The 20,235-nt window shown below is 47.2% G+C and overlaps 1 protein-coding gene across 1 annotated transcript in view; it reads right to left on the bottom strand.

Annotated features, from left to right (window-relative positions):
• Clasp1 (cytoplasmic linker associated protein 1) overlaps positions 1-20,235 on the bottom strand; it is a 236,065-nt gene that overhangs the window by 107,082 nt on the left and 108,748 nt on the right. Inside the window, 2 exon segments of the mRNA XM_052736724.1 lie at positions 1,413-1,486; positions 3,988-4,140. Of these exon segments, the coding sequence (XP_052592684.1) occupies positions 1,413-1,486; positions 3,988-4,140 (227 nt within the window).

The raw sequence follows: 20,235 nt of genomic DNA, 5'->3' as shown, positions 1-20,235 counted from the left end.
TTAGCACTTTCAAGTCTTCTCACTCATTTGTCCTCAATCCTACTGTGAGACTTCAACCAAGAGGCCGAGGACGAAGGATGAACCTGAGCCTGTGGAGTCTGCCACCTGAGGGCCACTATGGTACCCAGGGAGCAAGGGGAGCTGCAGGAATGCACAGCCCAGCACAGAGAGAGAATCAGCCCCAATCAGAACAGAGGACACAGGCGGAGGCAGTCCCTGGGACTTCATCTGTTAAGTGAAGCATCAAAGACGGAGTAAACCGCCGGGTGGTGGTGGTGGCGGTGGTGGCGGTGGCAGCGGTGGCGCACGCCTTTAATCCCAGCACTCGGGAGGCAGAGCCAGGCGGATCTCTGTGAGTTCGAGGCCAGCCTGGGCTACAGAGCGAGATCCAGGACAGGTACCAAAACTACACAGAGAAACCCTGTCTTAAAGGAAAAAAAAAAAAAAAAGACGGTGTAAATCACACTTCTACAAACCATTCTCTCCAGCTTTCCAGGCGCTAAAACCTTGTAGCTCATATTTCCAGAAAAGAAATCTTAAACACGTGTCTGTCTTTTCTAATCGTCACCAACCACCTCTTGTCTGTACCGTGACCAACATTCTCCACGGAGACGTCAATGGGACAGGACTTCTGTTCTCGTCAGCTTATGGGGCTCCCACATTTTCTAATCCGTACCTTAGATCTCCGAGAGTCCTGACAACCTCAGTTTCCACATTGAAAGGTAAAGGATTCTGGACATGAACTCCCAAGGTCCATTGCATGAAAAGGTGAGGAGCCCGGATGGTGTGACTAACAGGCGGTGGGCTCTTTAAGGCCTTGGGTCACTTGGGGAGGCCATTCTGAGGAGGCGCTTACGAAAGCCTGAGCTGTCCCCACCCTGTCCTCTCTCTGCTGGTCTAACAGGAGCTGCCTGCTGTCCCAGGGCCATCCACCCCACACCATCAAGTATTGCGGTCAAGGCGTGGTTCTCGAGCCTGCTCCATATACTCCACACTCTGGGTCTCCAAAGTTAGGAGCTAAAAGACTCTTTTCACACTTTATAAAGCTAGCTGCCACAGGTCTTTCATTGATGTAGCAAAGAGCTAACTGACACAGGTTATGTCTGAAAAATGAAATCTAAAGACTTTCTACCTTGATTAAAAAAAAAAGGATTTGTTTGTTTGCTTATTTATTTATTACTCTTGTGTGTCTGTGCATGTGTTCTAAGTGTGTGTGTGTGTCACATTTGTAGGTTCCTGCAGAAGCCAGAAGAAGGTGTTGCATGCCCTGGAGCTGGGGTTACAGGCAGTTGTGAGTATCCCCATATGAGTGCTGGGAACCAAACCCAGTCCACTGGAAGAACAGCCACAGCTCTAAACCACTGAGTCACTTCTCCACCCTGACTTTAACAGCAGCACAGACCCACACTGACCTGCACTACAGGAACATCGTCAAAGGCTTTAATAAAATCCTCTTCATCCACAGCACCAGCACCTTCTTTTGCAGCTATTAAAAAACAAAAAGATGAACTTTAAAAACAAAGGTAATGTGAACTCAACACTGTATAAAACATATACTGCAGAACTGTACACCATTGAAATTGTATTCCGGACATTTAAAACTTATAAAAAACAGATTGATGTTATTGAGGTGTATGAGCCTGTGTGTGGCTGCACACAGAGGCCGGAGGGCACTGGAGTCTCTGAGCTGCTCACAGCAGTTGTGGGTGGCTGACCCCAGCTCTGGTCCCCTGCAAGAGTAGCCGACACACTCGTCCAGCCCCTCAACTGTGTATCCAGTCACCCGCTCAGTTTCCCCCACAAAGCTGTGTTAAGATGCCTCCTGGTACATTTCAAACAAAGGCAGGCCTAAGGGCAAAACTAGCCCAGTGGGGACTTGGGGACTTCCGGAAGGGCCGGGGAGGGAAGTGCAGGAAGGTGTGCTGGCTCATGCTGAGGCTGTTTAACCACTCTGATGTCATGTACGGGAGTGAACCCCACACGACAACTTCGTCTTGTTTTGTTCCTTAAGTCTTGACACTGGTGTCTGTGCTCATCCTTGAAGCCCCAGCAGTGACTTATAGAGATTAGCACGTTAGCTCTCTTATCAGACACGTGACTTGCTGTAGGGCCCTACCGGACCTGCTAGAGAAAATGAAACAAAAACCAGACAGCCCAGGTAGCCGCAAATGTGTTCACAGATGTCAGTCACAGGCTATGATGCAGAACTGTGAGCTCCTTTCGAGTTCTCACATGATTAGAGTGCTGGGAGCAGGGAGCAACGGCCTGAGTCCACAGGATCTGCAAACCCGAACTCTAGGGCAGTCAGGACTATGGTGTTAAAGGAAGGAAGGAAGGAAGAGGGTACAGCTGAGGGCAGAACTGACCCAGTGGACACTTCTGGAGGGGCTGTGGGTGACGGATGGGCAGGACAGCAGCAATCAGGTCATGCAGGAATGTCTTACCCTTGTTTACGGGACTGGCATTACTCAAGGGAAGATGGGGAATAAAAAGTGCATTAAAGGGAAAGAGGCGGGCAGCTGAGACGGCTCAGCAGGTGAAGGAACCTGCCAGCAAGTCTGACCATTTGAATTTGTTCTCTGAGACCTACATCACAGAAGCCAAGAACGGACGCCCCAAAGTTGTCCTCGGACCTCCACAAGCATGTCTGAGTACACACACGTACACACACACACACACACATGTACACACATGTACACACACACACACACACGGCCTTGAAACATGCTACAAGGGAGGTGACTGAAACACTGAGAATATCCCCTTTACAACAGCTGAAGAGATAGATGACTCAGAGGTTAAGAGCTCTTACTGCTCTTGCAGAAAACCCACACTGTTACAATAATCTATAACTCCAGTTCCAGGGGACCTAATGCTCAGGACCAGATATGCACACAGTGACACACATACATGCTAGCAAACATTCATGCACATAAAAATAAATAAATCTCTTAAAATAGTGCATCGTATGTTAAATAAACATAAACTCAACAACCAAAAATTAGTAGCACTCGAAATGATTAGGAAGAATGACAAACATCTGAAGCAAAGTAACGCTGGTCTTCCTGTGGCCAACACAGCTCCCAGGGCAGGCTGACAGGGCTGCCTCAGTGGCACCTTGGGAATCAAGATACTGTCATTCCAGGACAGACCACCAGGGGACATCGCTCTCAAGCCCTTCCTTCACCCAGAAGAGACCACCAGGGGGCAGCACTAGTGCCTCCTCTCTCAGGCTTTCCCTGAGTCTACTCAGCTCTGGCCTTCAGAGCCCTGGGATTCTATCCCTCTCCCTACCCTCAACCCCAAGACACAACCATCAGTGAGCACCATTTTAAAGCAAGTGTCTACACAACGTTTTAGAGGTAAAGAGTAAGAAAAAGGTGTGCAAATTTAAAATGTGACAGCAAAGAGAGGTATAAATAACAAGGAGTCAAATGGTCTAAGACAAGGAGTACTGGGAGGAGGGTTTCAAGGACTGAGCTCTGTTATCACTGGTGTGTGCACTATGTGTCTTTACCTGCTGAGGCATCTCACTGGCCTCCCACTGCTTATTTCCCCAGTACTCACACTGACCTTCACAAGGGAAAATGCTGCCTGTAGGAACAAATCATATTTTCACAATTTTCCATCTGGCTTCTGGTCTTAAAGACAGATTTGGTAAAATGTCTGATGGTGGTCAAGGCCAGACTGGTTCCAGATGACCAAACAGGGCTTGGGGTGTGATCCTGACCTTCGTCTTCGGACTGTGCTCTTTCCTCTGTACTGTCTGCTCTCACTGGCTGGACTCACAGGACAGGCGAGCCCACCTGGCATCTTAAACCAGCATTGCCGGCTCACCAGCATCAACAGAGAAGGGCCAGGCCGACCAAAGACTGCGAGCGAGAATGTGCACAGGAACTAGTTCGTGCTGAGGGGACAGGGTAGGCAGGTGCTATGACAGAGGACCCCAGAATGCCACACAGGATGTCACACAGGATGGGGTCATACCTGAAGACTTAGATCCAAGACTGGACGACACGAGCCGACGGCTGGTCCCCATGCTAACATTCCTCCGGGAACTAGATGGAGCCTTGGATGATGAGGAGCTGGCAGAAGAAGGCCTGTTTCCATCCACAGAATCCTCGTCATCAAAATTTTTATCTGAAAAAGAAGCATAGACGTCACTGTTTAAAAACTATGTTTTCGGTGGACAGAGGTAGCACATGCCTTTAACCTCAGAATTCGGGAGGCACAGGCAGGTGGATCTCTTGTGAATTCGAGGCCAGCCTGGTCTATAAAAGCAAGTTCCAGGACAGCCAGGGCTGTTACACAGAGAAACCCTTTCTCAAAAACAAAAACAAAAATAAAATGCTATGTTTTCACCCATGCACAGACCAATCATCAGTCTTGAGAGCACAGGTGTGCCTGATCAACTGGAATGTAAGGTCCTGGGAAAGCCTGGGATGCAACTACCAACATCTGACTCTTTCTCTACACACTGCCTTCCAGTCTGTAGGCTTTACGGTGTGTGTGTTTATGTGTGTGTGTGTGTGTGTGTGTGTGTGTGTGTGTGTTGTACACAAGTGCACTCATGCATGCACACAGTGCACATGAGGACAGTCTCAGGTGTCTGTCCTCACCTTCCACCGTGTTTAACAGGCGCACTCTTCTGTGTTTTTCCACAGGCTGGCCCATGAACTGCTGGAGCATTCCTGTCTTTGGCTCCCAACTCCACAGAGTGCTGGGATTACAGAGGTATGTGCTATGTCCCACATTTTATGTGGGTTCTGGGGATTTGAACTCAAGTCCTCATACTTGCACCCCAAATGCTTTATTCACTGAGCCATCTCCCTAGCCCCATTTTTCAGTCGTCCCCCGCCCAACACACACACAGGGCCTTGCTCTGTAGCCCAGGCTGGCCTCAAGCTCATGATCCTGAGAGTTAGGATTACTGGTGTGTGCCATCATGCCTGGGGCACAGGCATTTTTAAAAACAATGGCTAGACAATACATCTCCTTGAAATACTAATTTATTTCAATCTTTTCCTTGTGATGGAGTACTTTTCATGAAGCTGTTTTTAATGGCTGTAAAGTACTTTGTGAGTGAAAATGTCCCCCTGAGACACTCACTGTCAGGCAGGTTAGCTGCATAATACCTCACCATTAGAAACAAGTGGTAAACTGGCCAGATGGCTTGGTGGGTAGAGCCACTTGCCACCAAGGCTGGTGACCTGAGTTGGATCCCCAGAACCCATATGGTGAAGGGATAGCACTAACCCACACCAACTGTCCTCTGACCCCCACAGAAACACCACGACACCCATACTTGTGAGCATGTGTGCACATACACACAAAATAAGTAAATAAACAAAAATGCAAAAAAAAAAAGGAAAGAAATAGGACTGCAACAAACACCTTCCAACAAGTGGCTTTTTGTTGAAATTTAAACCATTTTGAGTAAGAAACCCCCACAATCAACATTACTGGGTCAAACAGCATGAAAATGTTTACTAATACTACTAGGTTTATCTTCTGAAAAGCCATATAAATGTCCATTTGTCTGGAAACTCAAGGAGTGTCTATCCTGCTTCATATCTCTGCCGACAATGAATTACATTATCATTTACAAACACGTCAATTAGATGGATAAGCAAAAATTATGTTTTCTAGGCTGCAGAAGCTGAGTATTTTTTCATTATACTATTCATGTTTAAACCTTCAAACCAGCAAGGCTTATTGTCGCCACTATTGCATTCAAAATTAAAAAGAAGAAAAGAAAATATATCTGTGGTTCTAGTTATAATCACTTTACATTTACTTTATTATTATTATTATCATCGTATGTGGGTGGTTGTGCATGTGTCACGGTGTACATGCGTCATGTGTCACAGTGCACATGTGTCATGTGTCACGGCGCACACGTGGTGAGGACAACTTTTGGGAAATGCTTCTCTGTTCCAGTGGGGTTGGGGGATGAATTCAGGGTGTCAGGCACTTTCACAGTGAGCCCCCTCACCAACCTGATTTATAAACATTTTAATGATACAAGATTAAAGCTTATGTACCAAATCCAAGGACTTATGTGGCACATGTGAGTCACTCAGGAGGCTAAAGTCAACTTGGAGTGACGAAAAGAAAAAGAAAACAGCCGTCAGGTGACAAAGATTGTCAAAAGGACAAAAAATACACTCGGGCCAAATGTTGTCTACAGAGTCTGTATGTAAGAACTGCACAATCAGACGATGAAAAACCGCAGGAGCTGGAGAGATGGCCCAGTGGTTAAGGAGGCTTGCAGTACCCACATCTGGTGGCTCACAACAGCCTGTAACTCCAGCTCCAGGGCATCTGATGCAGGGGACTGGAGAACTTAAAATACACAACAGCAGAATTCAGCCACCATTAAAGAAACAAAATACGCTTTTTAGAAAGGTGGGGGAGGGGGAGGGGGGAGAGAGAGAGGGAGGGAGAGAGACAGGACAGAGGGGGAGAGGAAGAGAGAGAGGGAGAAAGGGAGGGAGGGAGGGAGAGAGAGAAGAGGAGGAGGAGGAGGAGGAGGAGGAGGAGGAGGAGGAGGAGGAGGGGAGGGAGGAAGAGAGAGGGGGAGGGGAGGGAGGGAGGTGGGAGGGAACAAAGCTGGAGAGCTGCATGAGACAGCAACAGAGTCTAACACTGGAAGCTGCACTCCCAGCAGGATGGGGTAGGGACTAGAAAACTGTCAGAAGCGATAATCAGAACTTGATTTGATGAGGAAAATACGCCCCCAGATCCAGGAAGCTGAAAAACAAGCAAATAAGACACCAACAGAGAAGAACATTCTGTGCTATGATGGAAACACTCTGGGGCCAAAGCAACTGAGGGAGGAAACTATTTCAGTTTGCACTTCCAGGCCACGGTCCACCACTGCAGGAAGTCGGGTGGGAACTCAAGGCAGAACTCTTACACAGAAACCAGAAAGGAACCCTGCTTACTAGTTCATACTCCGGCTCACTCAGGATCCTGCTCACCTAGCCTTCTTATTCTACAACCCTGGACTCCTGCCTAGGGACAGTGCCGCCCACGGTGGGCTGGGCTCCTCACAGACGTGCCCTCAGCTGAGGCTCTCCTCTCAGATGACTCTAGCTAGGTCAAGCTGGCAATTAAGGCTAACCAAGACACACACCCAGGCCCACCATTGTACAATTGTTTAAAACCAGTGAAAATGCCCTAGAGAGGAAAGCGCATCACAGGCATCGTGAGGACAGACCCAAGGTGAGAACGGAACAGGAGGCGTCCCAGTCAGAGAAAGCAGAACTGCATCTTGAAACTGGTGAAAGAAAATCATCAACTTAATGTTTTAAAACCAGTAAAACACATTTTAAGAATAAAGGCAGGACCAGTGCTTGGTGGGTAACAGCACTTGCATGAGCTCCAGCTCCATGAGGCACGGGGTGGAAGGAGAGACCCTCCTCCAGGTCGTCTTCTGACTGGTGTACACGTGCGCACATGGGATATGCACATACGGACAAATACATAAATAAAAGGAATAAATACATTTAAATCAACACCAAGAAGGCAAAATAAAAATACACTGAGACAAAAACAAACAAAATGTCCCCAGCAGATCTCACTCCAGGAAACGCTACAGGAGATTTTCATACAAAAGGAAGGCAGAACACTTGGGATGCTGGATTTACGTCAAGAAATACAAACAGTTAACACACGAAAATGTAAGACTTTCTTCTCAATCTAATTCATTATTTATTCTTACCATGTTTTCATTTCTACTGAGATAAAGGACTATTTAAAGCAAAACCAGGGGCCAGAGCCACGGCTTTCAATCTGTGGGCTGTGACCCCTTTGGGCTCACGTATCAGATATCCTGTGTATCAGATATTTATATTACAATTCATAAATGAATGAAGTAGCAATGAAATAATTTTATGGTTGGGGTCACATCACTGTTAGGGTTCAAACATGGGACAAACACATGAGGTGCCCATTTAACATGAGGGATCTCCCAGCATCCCTCAGTCTCTACCTGTTACAGGGCCCTCCTGGCTGGCACACCGTGCCCCCCACCACAAGCTTCTCCAGTCCACGGCTGGGCTGCCCCTCCCCCAGCTGCTTTTCCTTGTATAATCCAACCATGGGGTCACCTGGCTTTTTCATCTACTCCCTTTTGGGCCTCCTGGCTGCTGCGCCTGGTTCCCCTCTCTCCCTTCCTTTGCCCCCCCCTCACATGGCTCAGGGTCATGTCTACTCTGGACTCTCCCAGATGTCCCTGCCTCTGGCTATGCTCTCCCATATAACTAGAATAAACTTTCTCCTCCACCATACCTACTTTTTTCATTCAACCACAGCATGAGGAACTGTATTAAAGTGTCACAGCATTAGGAAGGTTGAGAACCACTGGGCTAGAAAGATGGCCTCAAGAGGACCCAGGCTGGATTCCCAGCACCCACATGGTGCCTCACAAATGTCTGTAACTCCAGTCCCAGAGGACCTAATTCCTTCTTCTCACCTCCTTGGGCACCAGGCACACAGATGGTGTACGTACATGTATGAAGACGAAACACCCATACACATTAAAGAAATAAACTACCTTTAAAAATAAAGCACACAGCATTCATATATTCTCCTGTTTTCTGGGCAAGTTTACTTGTTGGCTTAGAAACCATAACTGGGCTAATTACTACCTGTTGCTGTACTAGATCATCACCCCTGCCACCCCAAAAAAGTTTGGGGAACACAACACAAACTATGAAGAAAACAGAAGCTGATGTATTTCTGTCCTGAAAGAGGGTATGTTTTTTAAAGCTCATTACCACTGGGAAGGCACACCTGTGGGGCAGCCATTACCTAAGGAAATGCGTCCCGGGGAAGGGAAGGAGGAAGGAGCGCCAACAGAGCCCGCATGGGGTTTAACTGGGGACAAACATCTCACTGACCTGATCCCCCCAGCAGAGCTAATTACAGGGTGGCAGGGGCTGCAGGGGCTAAGCCACTTAGCAGGAGGTGGCAGTGGAGGTGGCAGGGACCACTGCAGAGCAGACCCACAAACTGCATGGACTCAGCGACAGCAGGACAGCACGACAGCACGGGCAGAAGGACAGCGGGCGCTCCAGCAGGACAAGCCTCCAACACCAGTGTGTTCACCTGACCCCGGATCAGCCCACTAACTGTCTCTCCTGCCTCAGCAGGAGACTCATCAAAACACAGGAAAATTGGGTAGGTATGTTCTAGATACACAGCTGGACATGGTGTTTTATCTGAGAAGATGTTTGGGGACAAAAATAACAAGTCTATGAGTTGAAAAACCAACGGAGCTTAAAACAGAAGTTTAGACTAAGTTTCTCAGCTTTTTTAACCCTTAAAAAATAAATTGAAGGAGGCTGGAGCTGGGGAGAAGGAAGGCTCAACCAATAAAATGCTTAGAAAATGAGGTTCATCCCCAGACCCCACTAAGTGAAAGAATCCACATGTGGTGGCACGTGATTTAATCCCAGTTCTAGGGAGGCAGAGAGCCAGCCTAGCCTAATCAGCCAGCCCAGGCCAGTGACAGAACCTGTCCTAAAGCACGGCAGAGGGCTGGTGAGACGGCTCAGCAGGTGAAGACACTCGCTGCCAGGGCTGACAGCCTGAGTCAGTCCCTGGAACACGTATGGAACTGATGACCACAAGTGTCTTCTAACCTCCGCGTGTGTCCCACAGCACTGCCTATGTGCATGGGTACACACACACACACACACACACACACACCAAAAACACAATGGGCAGCACCTAAGGAAAACTGAGCCGGGTGGTGGTGGTGCACACCTTTAATCCCAACACTCTGGAGGCAGAGGCAGGTGGATCTCTGTGAGTTCGAGGCCAGCCTGGGCTACAGAGTGAGTTCCAGAAAAGGAAAATTGATCTTTTACCTCCATAAATATATGCACATTTATGCACCCACCCTACCCCCCAAAAAACACAAATTAAAAGGAGGCTAGGCCTAATTAAACTCTTTTAAATTCACATGCTCATGCATGTGCAAAAACACACACACATTTATTTAGGAAGCTTATAAAATAATAGGTTTTCATATGGCTTTTTCAGACATTCTTAGAGTTGTTTATCCATCTTCCAAGTTATGTGGGATACCTTCCCTGTAATTGCTAGTCAGAGGTATCCCAAAGACCCCCCCCCCCAAAAAAATACAGACTATCGCCATTGCTCTTAACTACCCACCAGAACTTGATGGCAAGACCCTCTCGCTGCAGACACCAGAGACATTAGTCACAGGGCATGCAGATACCATGTTAGTACTGACCAGGAAGCTTCCTTCCTCCCTGTTGGCTGGTACTAGAAAGTGCTGCCCAGGCTGCTGGGGTTGGTAGCGGGGGTCATCAAGAGTCTTACTGAGCTGTGAACCCAGTAAACTGCAATAATGACCAGCATGGCAGGATATGTCCAGGGGTACAGTGGTGGCATGAAAGTTATGGGGTAACCAACTGCTTTCTGATTTGATATCAGACCTGCTCCACAGGAGGAGATGCAGCCTGGTCCTACAAATCTGGCCAAGAACCCATGGCTAGGGAGCTAGCTCACAGGCCTAAGGGGTGAACCAACAATTATTATTTTGTGGACACAGTATCAATCTGCTGTCTAAATTCATCTTCCTACTGATGGTTTACTGCAATTCTCAGACCTCATCAAAGAAGTTTCTTTGTTGAAGTGGGTGGGGCTAACACAGAAACGCACAACTGATCAACACAGAGAATACATGATTGTAGAGTGCCCAGCCACAAATGGGACATTTATATCACACCCTTCCCCAAGACTGAGGGACCATCATGGAAAGGGGCAGGAAGATTCTAGAAGCCAGAGATTAGGGGAGACTAGCGCAAAACAGCATCTACTGATGTAACAGGACCACTGCATAAGACCCACACAAGATCAAGCCAGTCAGCACTCCAGCGTGCAGCTCATTCCCGCCCCTAACTGAGGAGCTATGGACAGTTGATGGCTTCTGGGGGAGGGAATCAGTCTTCCTGAAGAGTGAGTGGCTCCCGTGGATGGGCCATCACCAGAAGCATACTGGCTGCAGAAATTAGAGTTGATGGGTTATTAAAGAAAAAAGGAGGACACAAAGTTGGGGAGCAGAGAGATGGTGGTGCATCTGGGAGGGTTTAAAGAGGAGCTGGGTGCGTATGATCAAAGTACAGTGTGGGAATTTCTAAGGAAGCAGGAGCAGGAGGAGGAGGAGGGAGTCTGGACAATCAGAAAGGAGACTAGTTTTAGTAAATTGGAAAATTCTCTTCTGTAGAAAGGACCATTCCTTAAAAGGCAAATAGGTCATTTACATAACTGAGTTGGTGACAGAGTGACTCCATGCTGTCCCAGATACACAGTCCTGGGCTCTTGACATAGTTCAGTATTGCTCAACTGAATCACAATGCACACTGATATCTGTTAGCATCTGTTTTTGTTTTGTTCGTTTTTGAAGACAGGGTTTCTCTGTGTAGCCTTGGCTGTCCGGGAACTCACTCTGTAGACCAGGTTGTCTGGTAACTCACTCTGTACACCAGGCTGTCCTGGAATGGAACTCACTCTGTTGACCAGGCTAGCCTGGAACTTACTATGTAGACCAGGCTGGCCTGGAACTCACGGAAATCTGCCACCTCTGCCCCTGCCTCCCAAGTGCTGGGATAAAGGCCTCCTCCACTACACCTGGCCTCTGTTAGCATCCAGACACCCAGCTTCTTCAGGGTTTCGACTAAGTAGACATCAGTCAGTCCAGGAGTGCTCTAGAGCCCCAGACCACAGCAAATATCTGGAAATGAGCATGTCTAACTGTGCAAGCTTTGCTCACACTAGGTCAAGGTTTATCTCACAGTGGATGCTACCTGCAGAAAACGATCTTGCAGAAACAGACATTTTCCTGGGCCCGAAGAAAGCATCCATTCTATTTTCAGCCGCCCGCGGGAACACCACCTTCCCACAGCCACTCCTGCTGTCTTGTCTGACAGTCTAGGACTCAGGAGTAAGCGAACTGAAGCCTTCAGTTCCCAGGCACCTTCAATTCTTCAGCCACTTGGGCCTCACCTCGCCTCCCACAGCACGGGGACAGGACATTCCAAAGGCCTGTGAGGTCTCTACAGAATGGCAGTAGAGTTCTCGCCTGACCCTCTAACAACCCCCGCCTGGTAAGCCTGTTCAAGATGAACCTGAGTCAAACTGACAGGTCCGCCTGATGGTGGGACACAGCGGCCAACCAGTGCGCCTCTGAGAACCACTGAGAGAAGATGAGTCTAAAACACAACTGGGAGACTCCTGGGAAAAAGAAAAGGCCGGAGCACACAGTCATCCATGAACTGAACCGGCAGAAGGAGAGACACCAGTACAGCACAGCCTCCTGAGAACTGAACCCTGACCAGGAAGGGTGGCGGCACCAAGCCCCACACAAATGTCACGCTGCAAAAATAACGAGAAAGGGTCAGCAAGATGTCTTAGCAAGTAAAGGTGGTCGCTGAGCAAGACCTGAGCTTGATTCCAGGAACCCACACAAAGGTGGAAAGAGCCAGCTTCAGAAAGCTGTCCTCTGACTTTTCCATGTGCATGTGTACACACACATACACATAATCAATAAATAAAGGAATAGTTAGAGCCGGGCGGTGGCGCACACCTTTAACCCCAGCACTCGGGAGGCAGAGCCAGGTGGAACTCTGTGAGTTTGAGGCCAGCCTGGTCTACAGAGCGAGATCCAGGACAGGCACCAAAACAACACAGAGAAACCCTGCCTCAAAAAAACAAAAACCAAAACAAAAAAAGAATAGTTTGAAAGATCATCCTCTGCCTGAGGTATGTGGCTGTGACTAGAGGCGAGCAGAGATACCAATCTAAACACAGAAATCAAGTCTAGCTGTGGAAGTTGGAATTGCGGGCTCTGAGTTTCCCTGGAAAACTTCAACACTCATTCATAAGAACCAAAAACATGGAAAAAACTAAGGGATGTATGTTCGATGCTCATCTTCAGGAGGATCAGGACCTAATAATGAAGCTTGCCTGTCTGCTCTTTGGGCAGGCTTATGATGGGGGAAGCCCACAGGAGGAAGTATCTGGCTCTCATCTGTACCAGCAGCACCTGAGCTGATGGGATTCCCAGCAGCCTTCACTTCACCCTCCTTGTTACATGAAGAAAACAGCAGGGTAGCCTAGCAACTAGAGTATGCTCGTCGTTCCTGAGATAAAGCCCAAAGATGGGCTGTTCTTCCACACGTACCCCAGCACACCTTCCTTCTTCATCTTGCACAGCTTTGGGCCCTCACAAAGCTGCTTTTGCACAAGTCTCTTAATCTGTCTGGTACATTCCCCGGGCATCCTGGGAAACAGGAGACTGCTGCTTCTAATCGCCACAGGCGCTGGGCACACATGTGGTACACATACATACATGCAAACAAAACACTACTACACATAAAATACATCTTTAAAAAATAATGCAAACAGGTGAACTTCTGTTTCCTTGTCTGAAAATGGGGGAGAAATGCGCCTGCCTGCTTGCTGGGTCCATCCCACGCATGGCTGCACCATGCCAACCCCTGCCCCGCCCTGACAGCTGGCAGCAGTTCTCAGGTACCTCACCTACCCAGCTACTGACCTACTCTCAGGTCTGCCCCATCTACCTATCTACAGAAGGCAGCCCTGGCAGAGAGGCAAGGCCCCATCCTACCCATCATGGCAACTAATTCTAGAACGTCTCCTAAACAGAAGCTGAGCAGAAGCAAATCTGGAGATGCTGGAGCCAGCAAAACAGGGTGTGTGCCTACGAGCAATGCGGAGGCAAGAAAAGCGGGAAGGGGATGGAGAGTGCTCATGTCCGGCTCACGTTCCAGGAACGAGAGCGACACTGACCCTCGACTTCCCAGTTTTATGACCAGTCCATCCCCCTTCTACACACGCCACTTAGAAGAGGACTGTGTCACCTGTAAATCAACAAATCTCCGCGAGATTTCATGCAAATCATACAGGACACCGGACAGACACTGTGGGTATTCTCCAAGGACTCAGACTCACCTGTGATGCTGCAAGTACAGGAAGCAACTCAAAAAAAGTCAACACGGGTGAAGAATTAGGAATAAACTGTTCCTTAAAAATGTTCTTAAAGCCAGGCAGAGTGCCTTTAATTAATCCGACTAGCTGGGAGACAAGAGGCAGGTAGAGGCAGGCAAATCTTTGTGAGTTCGAGGTTGGCTTGCTCTACATAGTTGAGACCATGTCTTAAATAAATAAATAAATAAATAAATAAATAAATAAATAAATAAATAAATAAATAAGCAAACAAACAAACGAATGATTCAATCAATCAATTAATTAATTAATTAAAAAAGGGCATGCAACCAGAACAGCTGCACCTGGAGCGAGGGTACCAGCCCCTGCTGCTCTTACCACACACCTGAGTTCAGTTCCCAGAGCCCCTACTGGCAGCTCACAATCAGCTCCAGCTCCAGGGATTCTAATGCCCTCTTCTGGCTTCTGTGAGTACCCACACACATGTGGTAAGCATGCACACATACATAAATAAATTATTTTTTTAAAGGCACACAATTAATCCAGGCTCAATATCAGAAAGAAATCTGAGGGGAATGGTGGCACATGCCTTTAATCCCAGCAACTGGGAGGCAGAGGCTGGTGGATCTCTGAGCCTGGTCTACAGAGTGAGATCCAGGACAGCCAGGGACAGAGGCTCAATGATGACTCTCTTGTGGCTATAGGAAAGAAACATGTCTTTTGTAAGGAAAAGAAAAGAATCTAAATTAAGGGTATGTTTTAACCAAATAGCATCAATCTCTGAATTTTTCCCAAACTCTTTCTGGTCTCTCTAGTACAGAGGAAGTTGAAGGCTGGGCACAGCGTTACTCTGGAAGTGATTTGATCTCAAGGAAATCCTTTTGTCTTTGTTGTGATGAAACTGGGTGGACTCAGAGCACCGACCTGGCCCATCTGTCACCACTGGAAGGCTGCCACCATTGGATGCCAACAGCCACCCAGAGCATGTTTCTGCCTCCATCTTTCCAGCATTTCTTTACTATGTGTGACTGTACTCCCAGGTCCTCTGCTAGGGCTGGAACAAAGGAAGGAATGCCACAGTCCCCTGGAGCATTCACAATCCAGTATGGGGTCACACATGCGGCAACACCTTGCCGAAGTCACGTCCAGTATGACATATAGATATGTCACACACACACACACACACACACACACACACACACACACACACACACACAGAACAGGCCAAATAAAGTTAGAAAGGGTCCTCTCTGCCCTCCTCCAGGCCCCGTGATGTGACTCACTGCTTTATTTGATTCTGAAGAACTGGGAGTGTGAGATTCTTTTAAATGTGTGCACGTCCTGCTGAAGGCAGGATCACTTTAGGCCATGGTGCTGAACACCTACCTACACAGAACAAATCCCAGAGACAGCTTCTGAGCAAATGTAAGAGCAAGGAATCTCTCTCACAGGGGATAATAAACAAAGCAGCCAGTCGAGCCGCTCTCACAGGAGCACGGGCACAGAAACCTCCTAATTCTGGGGCTGTTCTCACCGAGGGCAGAGAAAGCAGAGGACCGAGAACAAAATTCTCAAGTCATGAATAGTCACTGGTGATACTGAGGCCACGGCTCAATGGACATGGAAGCCAATATGGCGGCACTAGACCAGCAAAAGGAAGACTGGGAGGAGGAGAAGGGCGGCCAGCACCAGTCTCCCTGACTGGCCCCTGGAGAGGGGCTGTAAGGGTTTGGGAGTTGACGGGTATGATGATGTCTTGTAGGTATGACAAAGCCTTGTCTTGACTGGACACACACGTGTCTTTAGGGTTTCCCGCTGCTTCCCTGCACCCCTGCGCTGTGATTTCATGCTCTGCATCCCTCAGTCTACACTTCGGTCCAACTCTCTGTCCTGAATCTAAGGTCCCACTGCCCTAAGGGTTTAGTTCCATATTGTTCAGGGTCATTCTTGGGCCAATTCTTAATTTTTTTTAAACATTTAGTTAACTGGTGTGTGTGTGCGTGCACGTGTACACACACACACACACACACACACACACACACACACACACACACACACACACACACACACACACAAGGAGGTTTAACTTGAGGGAGTTGGTTCTCTCCTTTGCCCCGTGGTTCCCAGAGATCAAACTCATCGGCCTTGGTAGCTTAGCTCCTTTACCTACTGAACCATCATAGTGAAAGGTCAGAGCTAGGACTATTCTCTTGCTCCTCTTTTAGCCACACAACTGGGGCCCATTCCGCTGGAGCAAGAGTGAGGAAGAAATGAGGTACCAGTCAGTGTGAGCTCTCTGCCTCCAGACACCAAGCCTGTTAGGAACAAAAAATGCTCCTCACACACCTGGGAGATCTGCTTAGCTGTCTGCACACGGACAGAGAAAGGGAGTGTAAACCTACTCACACCAACTCTTGCACTCCTGGATATGAACTTTCAGCTACTTCTAAGCCCCTCCCAGGGAAATGCGACCATTACATAAGCTTACAAAGACCCATGGTTCAAAAGGCACATAGGGCAGAACAAAGAGACTTAATTAGCCAAAAGTGTGAAGTTAGCCAAAGCTGTAAAAGAAAAAAAAGACCCCCCTTTTTAAGGGGGGGCAGCACATGCCACAGAACCTGTGTGGAGGTTGAAGAGCAGCTTCAACGAGCGGGTTATGTTGGGTCCATGGGTGGAACTAAGCAGCCAGGCTTGGGACCCACTCAACTGTCTTTTCTATCCTGATTTTTGGTCTGTAGGATGCAGCCCAGGATGGCCTTGCATTCAGCATGTAGTCAAGAGTGACTTTCAACTCCTGAGCCCCATGCCTCCACCTCCCCAGCGGCTGGAATCAGAAGTATATACTACACATCCTGCAAAAATGTAAGTTATTGTTTAGGAATCTAGAAGTTTTTTCTAATAAATAGCTCTATGTGAGTATGTAAGAGTTTGGGTTTGTTTTATTTACCCGTCAATTAGTGAGTCTGTTTCTTGTCTCAACAATGTTCATTCAAATCTGAGTAATTCTAGGTCTAAGTAATAAAAGTTGGGTATTATAATTGATGGTTCTCTGTGGTCAGAAAACACATGTGCTTACAGAAAATGTCCTAGCACCTCAGCATCAGCCTGGACCCTACTCTAACAACTAGCTGCAGTTCACACTGCTGTAATTATTTACATAATTACAAAGCAAACAGTAACAGACCAAGAATAACTTGTTTCATGCTGCATAAAATTGGCTTTCTAAAATTCTTTTGATTGCATCCAGGTACCAGAGCAAGCCAAACTGGGTTTCTTGTTGTCATGTATAGGCCACACAACTGCAGGCTAAAACCAGGAAGGGAATTTTACCCAGCAAAGGGAATTTTAAGGCGGTGTCAAGTAGTGGGAGATTGCGAGTATCTGTACTTGAGGGGGTAGACGTGTAATTGCCCTACATCCAGTAAAGGAGATTCTTAAAGAGTTTTGTGAATTACTCAACTAGCAGAGCTGTATTCCAGATCCTTCTTACACTCTCTTTTGATAGAACCACCAGGTTTCAAACATGGGAATCTACCCTGATGACCTTATCTTCAACTAATCACGTCCCAAAAACTGGACCCCAAAGAGTTGGATGAAGTTTTGTGGTGGCCCCTTTAGGCCCACATGTTTGAACACTTGGTCCCTAGTTGGTGGAACCGTTTGAGAAGGATTAGGAGGTGTGGCACTGGAACAAACTTTGAGGTTTCAAAAGACTCATGCAATTCCCAGTGCAAGTAAACAATCCCAATCTCTCTTGTGCTCGTCCTCCCTCCCTCCCTTCCTCCCTCCCTCCCTCCCTCCCTCCCTCCCTTCCTCCCTCCCTCCCTCCTCTTGTGGTTTAGATGAATCAAGATGTGAGCTCTCAGCTGCTTCTCTGTTCTGCCACCACGGACTCTGACCCTCCGAAACCGGAGGACAAATTAAATGCTTTCTTTTACAGGCAGCCTTGGTCAAGGTGTTTTTTCCATCCTCTATCTCTCCGTAGACCTTCAGGTGACTGTAGCTGCTGTTGGGATTCTAGGGACCCAAATTCTGGTCCTCACACTTGTGCAGTAAGCACGTGACCCACTGAGCTATTTCTCCAACCTGACAGTGCATCTTAAAGAGGGAGACATAGTTTTAATAATTCATGGAAAGGGAGGAGAGTTTAAGCAATATTAAGAGACAAAAGCTGAGTTTTATATGAATGATGAAAAACTAAAAGTTTAAAATGAAGTTTTAAACAATAAAAACATCAACACCTAAGACAATCTGTAAAAAGCCATACTAACAAGAACCACTGCATTTCCTTTTGCTGATTAAATATTCATCCTCTTTTATACCACAGTACTTATTTTACCTTTGACCTTGACCTGAAGGAGTATTATACCAGTCACTAGCAGAGCCCAAACCCCACAGCCATCAGATGTAGTCTTCAGGAATGCCACTCTAATTATCAGTGTGGCCATACTGACCTAATTCTTCATGACAGCCACTATGCAGGCTCAAGGACAAGAGAGCTGGAAAGCTCAGAGCCAAATTTGGGAATGGCCTCCTAACAAAATGTCAATGGTACTTAGCAGTGATTACGCCGTGAGCTATTTCCTCTTTGTGCAAATAAGCCTTGAGATTCCCCATCTGGGCTTCAGTAACCTCAGTCCTCAGGAACCCTTAGGAGTGGCACAGAACCACACTTCTCCATGAAAAGAGAAAGAGAAATAATAAAATGGCAATTAAAATAAAGACCAACAGTCTAATAAATATCTCAATCTTCTCATAGCAGCCCCATCTCTACTCCAAAATCCAGACTACTTGAATCAAGAGAAATCTATGTCTGGGATTCCAAAACCATCATCAGCCATAACCAACCCACATCAGACCTTGCTCCTGACTCACTTGGCTCCACTTACTCAAGCCAAAACATGGTGTCGCTCTTAGCCCTTCTTTCTTCCTTCCCATCTCTCCCCACAACCTCTCTGATTTACCCACCCCAGTGCTCACTAGCAGTGGTTGGTGCTCCTCAGAATGCTCACTACCCTCCAATCGCCAGTTCTACCAAGGCCCTGGAGGTCAGGCCGTTCTCGTCTCATGTGGGCACCTCAGGAGTTCCTATCACTGAAAGTGACCCTGCTGGCTTCCATGACTCTAGTTTTTGTCTTAAAAAGCAAATGATAGTGTGTGTTTCAAATAAAGAAAACATTTAAAAAATACAAGCATACCATCCAAAACCCAGATCAAGTTGTTTTCAAAAATAAAATCAATTCATGTATAAATGTGGTTAAATAATTATAGCATTATGAGAAGACAAAGCAAATAAAAAGCTTCTTTCCAATCTCCTTACTTCTTTCCAGTTTTTACATATTTAATATAAACTTTGGGGAAAGTATTATATTTGCAGAGTTACTAAAAGTCAGAGCTGCCACACCCACCACACCAGTTTCCCTACAACAACGTCTTACAGTAACACAGTAGACTTGCTTCAACTAAAGTGCCAGGGCTGATGCATTCTCATTATCTAGCAGCCACAGTCTGCCTGGCACCCCTTGTCCTCAGACAAGGTCCTTCCTGTCCAGGGCTACAAGCAGGGTACACAGCCAGTCTCCCTAGCCTGCTCTGGGCTCTCACAGTGTCTTGTCTTCCCAAGTTTTCAGATGACATTATCCATTCTGAGGATCGAGAGTTAGCTAGTTATGATAAGACACTTCAGTGTGCTTTTTCCAGAGGTTTCTGGGTTGGAAGAGGAAGATCACAGAGGTAGAATGTCATGTTTATCATCTGTTAAGTGTTATTTTGGTGGCCATAAAACAAAAGCCACAACAGAAAATAGAGAGGAAAGCTGGATCTTATCTGCCAATTTCAGTCCCTGGGGCAAAGCTCACAAGACAGGAGCCAGGAACCCAGAGCAAATGCCTACACTAGTGGGCTTTGTCCTTTGTTTCTTATTCTGTGTGGACCCCCAGGCTATGAGGTGGTGCCCCACATTCAGGGCTCCTCTCCCTTCTTTAATCTTTTCTGCATACACACTTACACGTGCTCTACTGATCTCCTAAGTCTCTTCTAGACAGTTAAGATACAGATATATCATATTTATCCAACCAGTCAGAACAGAGTCCAAGAACTGAATCAAGAGAATTCTAAGTGCTTGTGAGAAAACCCAAGAAAACAAGACAAAAGTCTTGTGACCCCAGTTTCTGTGAAACACAGAATTGGTCTTGGAATGTGTTTCTGTGTTCCTCCCAGGTGTAGTAG

This window comes from Peromyscus californicus, unplaced genomic scaffold (assembly GCF_007827085.1).
Source record: "Peromyscus californicus insignis strain IS unplaced genomic scaffold, ASM782708v3 Scaffold_14__1_contigs__length_90479793_seg_2, whole genome shotgun sequence".
In the NCBI taxonomy this organism is placed as follows: Eukaryota; Metazoa; Chordata; class Mammalia; order Rodentia; family Cricetidae; genus Peromyscus; species Peromyscus californicus.
The sequence above is the reverse complement of the archived record's forward strand: the minus strand, read 5'-3'. Positions and strand labels throughout refer to the sequence as shown.